At 66.3% G+C, this 8,448-nt stretch overlaps 1 protein-coding gene across 2 annotated transcripts in view; it reads right to left on the bottom strand.

Moving 5' to 3' along the window:
- The window catches only part of PITPNM3 (PITPNM family member 3), a 65,500-nt gene that overhangs the window by 12,270 nt on the left and 44,782 nt on the right, over positions 1 to 8,448 (bottom strand). For both annotated transcript variants that reach the window (XM_073881551.1, XM_073881552.1), the window contains exons 8-14: positions 8,146 to 8,268; positions 7,593 to 7,777; positions 5,377 to 5,549; positions 4,164 to 4,334; positions 2,829 to 3,023; positions 2,300 to 2,448; positions 76 to 192 (exon numbers count right to left, since the gene is read on the bottom strand). In XM_073881551.1, coding sequence (XP_073737652.1) covers positions 76 to 192; positions 2,300 to 2,448; positions 2,829 to 3,023; positions 4,164 to 4,334; positions 5,377 to 5,549; positions 7,593 to 7,777; positions 8,146 to 8,268 — 1,113 coding nt within the window. The remainder of the gene's footprint in view (positions 1 to 75; positions 193 to 2,299; positions 2,449 to 2,828; positions 3,024 to 4,163; positions 4,335 to 5,376; positions 5,550 to 7,592; positions 7,778 to 8,145; positions 8,269 to 8,448) is intronic.

Below are 8,448 nucleotides of genomic sequence, written 5' to 3'. Positions count from 1 at the left end.
AGTGCCCCGGCCCCGGGACCCCAATCCCCCAGCCCCACCACAGCCCGCTCCCGGCGGCCGCCAGTGAGCACGCACCCGCAGCTTGACCTGGGTCCTCTTACGGAGCCACTTCTCCCGGGGGCTGGTGGGGCTCAGTGCCGCGGGATCCAGGCCCATGCTCTCCTTGACGGTCACACTCTCGTAGCGCATCACCTGACGAACAGCGGAGCAGGCTCCGGGTCAGCCCGGCCGCCCTGCTCCCTCCGCCCGGGCTGTCAGGCCCACCAGCCGGTGGCCGGCCAGGCCTCCCCCCCGCCCGCCAGCCTGGGACCCTCAGCGGGGCTGGGAGCCCCGGGACCTGACAGCTGGGGTCAGAGCACGGGGCTCTCGGGCGCTCAGCCTCTGCCCGCCGCGCCCGAACCTCACGGCGCCCGCTCTGTACCCCTTCTCTGCCCCACCCCTTCCCTGAGGCCGGCCCCTCCCTCCCGCCCACTGCGGGCATTGCTCTTGCTGCAGCTCCCCCCACCCCCCCACTTGGTCCCTCCCCACCGGGGCGTGCCCTCTAGCACCCAAACATGCTGCTCCCGTGCCCGTCCTGAGGATGGTCTCCATGCCTCTTAGAGCCGTGGCATCTCTCCGTGGTCCCCCACAGCCACACCCCCCAAACACCCACCGCACCCCGTGCAAGCCTCCCGCCCACCCCACCCCTCCTCTGCACCTGCTCCCGGCAGGCTCGCCCCAGGCCCCCCAGCAGCCACTGTGCACGAGGCCCCCTGACTGCGCGCTGCCCAGCTCAGAGGCTCACTCCGCCTTCTGCTCCGTCCCCCAGGGACTGGTCCTCCACCGTCCGGATCCACGGCTCCCTCCCCGGAGGTTCTCTGCCTGCATGACTCCCTCAGCGTCTGGGGGAGCGTGACTACAGACCTAGTCTTTGTTTCCGGCGCAGAGCTCCTAAAACCCTTGCAGCTTCCTAAATGCTGAGACCTAAAGGTGCCTTTTGTTAAAGGGGTGGCATGTGGACCCCACCTAAGGGGAGGCTGGAGGCCAGGAGAACTCCCAGTCCCCCCACTGACCAATGCGGACGGATGACGGGCTGGAGGTCGAATCAATCACCATTAATCAATGGTGTCTAAGTAATGAAGCGTCCACGAAAGCCAAAAATAGGGTGAGCGCACGGGGGTGCTGGTGGGTGGGGCTCCTGGAGGGGGCAGGGCGGCCCTGCCCCTGCCCCACACCTCGCCCTGGCCTCTCTCCCCCCTGCTGTCCCTGAGTTGTGCCCAACAAACTGACAATCCAGTGAGTAAGGGGCTTCTCTGGGGCCTGGGAGCCACTCTCCCTAACTGATGGAACCCGAGGCAGGCTTGTCGGACCGCCCGGGAGGCCCAGGCGACAACCTGCACTTGGGATTAGCTCCTGCGGAAGGTGGCGGCCTGGTGGGCTGAGCCCTCAGTCTGTGGGCAGGTGGGGTCAGAGCCGGGCTCACACTGTCTGGAGCAGGAGAGCTGCCGGGCGTGGGGAACCCAACGCACGGGAATCAGGGGGCCATGCCCGTCACTGGCTTACGCGCCATCCGCATCTGCCCCAAGCCCCAGACTCCGCTCCCCTGCACTCCCAATCCCCGGCAGGCACCCCACTCTCCCCTGGTGCGCACCCAAGACTCGGCTTCCCACACTCCAGCCTGGCCCTGCTCCTCCCCAAACCGAGAAGCCGCCCCCGCCCCCAGGTGCTCGGGGGACAGCAGGGCCCGCGGGCCTCCCCTCTGTCGCATCCGGTGGCCCCCTGGCCCCCTGCACCAGCACCCAGCTGCCATCCCGAAGCCGGGCTCCCAGGCTGGCCTCACAACGGGCCTCCTGCTTTCTCTCTGGCCCACCAAGCAGCAGACATGGGATTCCCTTGCAGACATGCGGTCAGCTGACCGCTCTCCCTCGCCCGAGCCCTGCCGTGGCTTCTCGTGGGGCACAGAACAGAATCCATCTCCTGCCCTCGGCCCCCGAGGCTGCACGTGGTCCGGCCCCACCTCCCGGCCTCCTTCCTCCCAGACCCCCCCAGTCGCTGGCCTCTCTGAGGACCCTGAGGCCCTTGGAGGGACAGGCATTTGTCCCTTGTCTCCAGGATGGAAGATGGGTATGTACTCCCAGGTACTTCCTCTTTCATTTTCTAGAACGTACCACACTGTTGGCCAGAAGCCCGTGCTCTTCATGAGACCCACCTTCTGACCTGGCGACCCCCCACCTGGCTAACAGCTCCGGGGCCCAGGGTGGCCTGCAAGGTCACCCTCTCCCTTGCACAAGGACGGGCCCTCCAGGAAGGGGCGCAGTACCTGTCTCAGGATGAAGGCCACCACATCTGTGGACTCCCAGTAGCTGGCGTGGAAGAGGTGAGGCAGGGCCGCCGTGGGGAAGGCCGTGAGGACATCGGGACAGTAGAGGGCATAATCGATGCGCTTGGCGCCCCACCACTTGGCCGTGACTGTGGGCCCGAGAGCAAGGTGAGGACAGCGTGGCCTGCCTGGGCCGGGACCCACGGGGCCGTGTGGGGCCAAAGCACCCAGCTCACACGGAGCTCCCAGCTTCCCGCGGCCAGCAGCCCCTTCACCTGCCGCCCCCAGGGCATCCGGTCTCATCCCCGGGATGCAGGGATTCCCAGTGGGAGAACGGAATGTCAGGGTTGGGGCTCGGGCTGCGGTCGAGGTCAGTCTAGGCCACGGCTCTGTCCACAGGGCTCTGTCCAGGCCAGAGGTCAGAGCTCAGTCTGAACTTCCTTTATGGTTCCTGGCCTGCCCTGAGCAGCCGCCCCAGGGAAGGTCCCTCTCCCTCCAGCCAGGCAGGGCCCCGAGGACCCTCACTCACTGTGGGAGGCGCCCACGGGGGCCAGGCTGTCCGAGGACCCCGAGCTCTCGCTATGGGAGCTGTCCTGGCTCATCCTCCGTCCTGGGTGCTGGGCCCGCAGGGCCTGGGGAGATGAGGCGGGGGCGTCCGGAAGCGGTGGGCTGTCCCGCGAGCTGCCCTCCAGGAAGAGGGAGCTGTGGGCGTGTAGAGCATCAGCTGCAGGGGGGACGTCACAGTCAGGGCGAGGTCGCGTGTCCCCGAGCTGCCCACACTGTGCCATCCCCATGCGGCCGGGAGCCCGGGCACCCGGAGGCACCAGCCACCTCCCACCTCCCACTTCCCACCCTCTGGGGCCCCCGAGGGGCCCCCTGCACCCCCAGGCGGGCTGGGTTCCACCTCCGCTAAATCGTGGCCCTCACGGGCACAAGGGAGTCTGCGCATCTCTGGGAGATGCTCCAAAAGCACGGGCTGAGGTCACGGGGTGACCCATCACCACCTGCTCTCGTTCAGACTCCTCCCTGAGCCACGGAGGACTGCGGCCGGGCCTGCACGTGAATGGCACTCCCGCCTGGGGGCTAAGGTGCTCTCTGGGGGCAGGGTGTTTTAGGGTGCGCGGGGGGGAGCACTCAGAGCCATTTCTGTCTGTGGAAGCTCTTGACAAGTAGGCTTTTGGAAATTTTGTTTTGGTTAAAGGGGGGGGGGGGGGTGGGCAGGGCTGGTTTTTAATTCCCAACGAGCCACAGGCACTGCACTCTCCACCCAATCTGCCCCAAAGCTCTGAACAGGCTCTGGCCAGACTCCCTCAACGGGGACACGGAGCCGAGGCCCTGGTCTCCTAGCCCTGACCGCCCAACGCAGGCCTCCCCTTGTCCATGCCTGGCTCACTCCACTCGCGCCCCGGAGGCCACTGGCCCTCCCCCACGCCCCCTGCCCTTGCTCCCCCTGCAAAGTTCCCCTGGACCCCCATCCTCCAGGTCGTCCCTACCTGTCCCAATGCCATGTCCAAGGCCCCCTCTTCCGTGATGCCCACCGGGTGGGGACACTCCGTGCCCTGCCCCTCCAGCGTCAGCACCCAGCGTGGGCCCCTGGACTTGCAGCCAGGTCTGGCGGCTCGGGCACTGTGCTGGTACCAGCTGCAGGAAGCCGTCGGGGGCACAGCCTGGAGCCCCCAGGCGCCTCCCGCAGAGCAGGTGCGCACACGGTGGGATGCTGGGGAGGCAGGTGAGATGCTGCTTCCCTGGCCTCGGGTCGGTCGGAGCTGGCAGACCCAGCTCTGCAGGGGCTCGTGCCTCCTTCAGCTACCCTGGCGGGACCCAGCCCCGGGCGCAGCACACCCTCGCACCCCTGCGAGCCTACCCAGGAGCAGGGACTGTCCATCGCCCAGCGGGAACCTCTGGTAGCGGGGCACGCTGACAGGCGGCACCAGGTGGAACTTGGGCTCCAGCAGGGGCTCCAGCCGTGAAGCCGAGGGGTCCGCACAGTGGAAGAAGCTGTATACCTGGCCGCAGGCGGGACGTACCTGGAAGCCTGGGGGTGAGAGGTGATGGGGTGACGGGGTGCTCCCCCCAAGTGCAGCTTTGAGTCGCCTACGCCCCTGCTCAAGCACCTGCCTCGGCTCCCTGCTACCAACAGGGGCAAGGCCATTGTGGAGTTCGGCACTCAAGGCCTTGCCGATCTGCCCCCTCCCCGCCCAGGAGCAGCACCGGAGGCCCCAGCACCGCAGCCGAGGTGCTCGCCTGCAGCCCCCCACCCAGGCCACGGTGTCCCCCTGTCTCTGGGCCCCTGCTCACGCAGCCCCTCCCTCCGCTATCTCCCTGAGTCAGGCTCCCGCAAATCCGTCCGGCTTTCATGTAGCCGCTGCCTGATCTGCAAGGCAGACATGGTCCGTCACTGTGGCTCGGGGCCCATCCCTGAGGCTCCGCGCCCAGGCTGCACGGTAGCCGGGTTCACCGCCGCCCAGAGCCGGCAGAACGCTTCTCCCACAGACCAGCAGGTGTCTCCACTGGGGCTCCCTGTCCACCGGGCTCAGGGGGCTGGCCGGCCCCCCGTGTCCAGGGAGCCCTGGCTTCCTTGGCAGCGCCAAGGGCGGCCGTGGGATTCTGCCTCACTCCCCAGCCCGCCTCGGGCCGGACGCCCCCTTCTCATCCATCCCATTGCGTCGGTGAGCGCTGGTGCCAAAGCAGTTTGAGAAGCCCCGACATGCGGACCCTCGAGGCGCCCTCAGAATCACGGCGGAAGCACGCTGGGCAGATCACTGCGCTGCGTGGTTTAGAGCAGTGGGGGCAGCCGTCCAAGGCTGAGGGCACTGTGTGCGCCTGGGCACACGCAGGGGGCAGTACGGCCGACCGGCTGCAGCAGGCCTGTCTGCCTGGGCGCCGGGGATGGGCGGCCGCAGGAGGGTAGACTCGGCTTCTCTGAACAGGGGCGTGAGATCCACCAGCACTGGCGTACCTTTGCCCTATCAGGGGAAACCGCGCCCCCGTGCCCCCGAGCCCCTCCCCCAGCCAGAGGGCCTGACCCACCGCTCCAGACACACAAGGCCTCTCAGGCCCCAGCCCAAGCCACCCACCATCCAGCCCGGGCAGCACCGTCCTCCGCATGGCCAGAACCAGGCCCAGGGGCGAGCCGAAGAGGAAGAAGTCAGACACGTCGAAGTCCAAGCGACCCAGGCTGACCTCGGGCGGCTGGGAACCCCCGGCCGCAGGGGGCTCGGCCTCATCCTTCAGCACGCTGGAGTGGATGCTGCCCCAGGGAGAAAGGGCCGGGAAGGCCGTTAGGGAAGCGTGCAGGCTGAGCGGGGAGAGCCCAGCCCTCCATCCCCGTGGCAGCCTCCAAGCCCACACCAAGCTCCGTGCTGGCCACCAAGGCCTGACGTCTGGTGAGGGCAGGGGTCGGCCGGCCCACGTTTCCTCTGAAGGGCCACATGGTAAGCGTTTCAGCCTTCGGGGGCCATGGGGCCCCTGCCCCGTCTAGTCGGCAAGCAGCCAGAGGAGACACTTGGACAGACACGCATGGCCGCCATCCAATAAAGCTGTATTTTCCCAGCGGGGCTGAGAACCTAGGAGCACCCAAGCACCCCCGCACAGGGGCACGCCTGCCTCCACGGCGCCGGCTCTGTGGGGGCCGCCCTGTGAGCTCCTGCTGGGGCTCCGGAGAGGCCTGCTGCGCACACCCCCGCCCGCCGGTGACGTCAGGCCCACCGGGACTGGGCCTTTCACCGCAGCCTGCAGACACAGCCGCACAGGAAGGGGGGGCCGGGTTCCAGCCAGTCCCGCCCCAGGCGCCGCTGCTCAGAGCCCAGCCTGACCTGCAGCCAGGGACCCAGAGCGGCTGCCCAGGACAGGCCGCAGAACCGGGGGCTCCCTGACCTTCCCGTTGGCCCTGACGCACAGCTCAGAGTTTAAGACCACCCGGGGGATCCCTGGATCGATAAGGCGATTAACTGAACGCAAATTCAGCCAGAACCCTCAGGGTGGACATGAAAGGGGATTTTAGAAGTAACAATGAGCGAGGGTCCGGGAGGGTCCGGGAGCGGGATGTGAAGGCTCGCACCGCGAGGATGGCGCTGGTGTTGGGCGATCCGCACGTCCCTAAACACGCAGGCCAGCTTCCTTGCTGCCCGAGAGACAGCCATCCGTCCCTACCACAGGGAAGCTGGCTGTGCTGAGCCAGCTACGAGGGCCTCCGACCTCTCGTCATCCTCCAAATCAGGGGCCTTCTTAAAGGATTTCTCAAGGATGAACCAGGAATGTCACAACGTCACCTTGCAACCCGCCTTGAAAGGTGGCTGTCAGAGCAGCTTTAAATACTCCGAGATTTGACTACGCAGAGCCTCTGATCTAGCGGATTCCCCTCCAGGAGTGCACCTGAGTGAAACAGCCCTCACACACACAGACCCGTTTACGCGCAAAGATGTTCATCGGAGCGCCACCTGTAATTTCAAAGCACGGGAAAAGCCACGCAGCCAAGTCCTGGGACGAAGTGAGGTGGCCATTCACTCAATAAAATATTCCCTGTAGAAAATATTCACCAACTACTTATTATGTAGGGAAAAAATCAGAAAAGATCACAATAGGAGGGTGTTTTTCTTTTTTTTTTTTAAGTAAAACTAAACGGGAAGCATGTAAACGGTATATACAAAAAGGAAATTCTTAGAAATGCTCAGAGCAGGTCTGTTTTTCAGAGCTTGTGACGACCTCACGGTACTTGTCAGCGGGGTAAGAAAGGAGAAGGGACAGAGGGCAGGGGCAGCCCCTCCTGGGTGGGCTAGCACCGGCCCGTGTCCTGAATGAACCTGCAGGTGACTCACGAACTCCGGGCAGGAGGCACCACCCTGGGGTCTGGGAGCCAGGACGCTGGGCCCAGGGCTTTGGCAGCTGCCCATGCGACCCCAGGAAACTTCCCGGCCTAGGGGGGCCTCTGCTGCCCCATCTGGGAAATAATAAGAACACACACCCGGAGTGCATCCCAAAACACACCCACATCCACTCTTGGACCACGTTCTCAAAGCCATCGGCGAAGCAGGCCGGCAGCGTGGGCCCTTTGGCAGAAAGAAGGCGCAGCGCGGCCCAGGGAAGGGGACGGGCTGTCCTGGGCCTCTGCCAGTCGGGACGGAGCAGGGACAGGGTGCAGGGCCCACACGGAGTGGCCAGGGTCCCAGCACTTCGTGCTCACCCACGGGGCCCCGGAAGGGCCTGGCACCCATGACCGGTCTCAGGCCTCCCAGGGGACTCTGAGCCGGGGGGCCCCCTCTGCCGCGGACACCGTGCTAGAAGGAGCGCTTACCTCGACAGGAAGGCGTGATGCTGGGTGATGGCCTCACAGTCGTAGGTGGAGGAGTCGCTCTGTTTCCGTGGCAACGGCCGCTGGGGCTCCTCATCCTCGGGCACGCTGGACACATCGATGCTGCTCTTGCTGAGACGCTTGCTGCTGGCCAGACTGCACGCCTCGTCCGCCACAACGGGGCTGTCCTTTGGGGCCACGCAGAGGAGAGGAGGGCACTGAGCTCACCGGAGACTCCGGGGCCCCGCCTCCTCCCCAGGGTCTGCGCGAACCCCCCTCTCCTGAGGTGTGAGGGCGGCATTCTTCCGAGGAGCCCCACGGCAGCAACGGTGGGACTGCAGGCACGGGCGACCCCCTGGACTCTGGACAGCTGTCCAGGACCTGGCCCTCAGTGCGTCCCACTCTTGGGGGACCGTGAAGCAACGCGGCGTAAGCTCGCTACCGCAGACAAATGGGACGGCTGACGCCCCCTCCCCCAGGAGAGGCCCCTGCTGCCCTGGGGCTGGGGGGCCCCCAGGGACAGACCCCCGCCCCATCCCCACCGTCTGGCCCGCACCTGCGTGCTGCTGACACTCCCCTTCCGGCTGCTGCTGCCCGGGCTCTCCCCCGAGGGCCCCACACTGTAGCAGATGGCGTCAAAGGCCAGGAGGCCCCCCACACAGTCCCCGATGAGACACACCTGGAGAAGACACAGCTGGGACTGAAGGCCTGCCCACGCCGACCCCGTGCCCCCGTATCCAGCCAGAGCACCAGGCGCCTATCCATGGGAAGGTAAGGAACCTGTCCCGGTGAGATACGGAGAGAGCCCCAGTGGGGGACAGGTGCTCATTCTGCGGTCATGGTTGGCCTGACGACAGCA

The sequence above is a fragment of the Callorhinus ursinus genome, unplaced genomic scaffold (assembly GCF_003265705.2).
Source record: "Callorhinus ursinus isolate GAN/ISIS: 27379988/994484 unplaced genomic scaffold, GSC_fseal_2.0 scaffold43, whole genome shotgun sequence".
NCBI classification, from domain to species: Eukaryota; Metazoa; Chordata; class Mammalia; order Carnivora; family Otariidae; genus Callorhinus; species Callorhinus ursinus.
The sequence above is the reverse complement of the archived record's forward strand: the minus strand, read 5'-3'. Positions and strand labels throughout refer to the sequence as shown.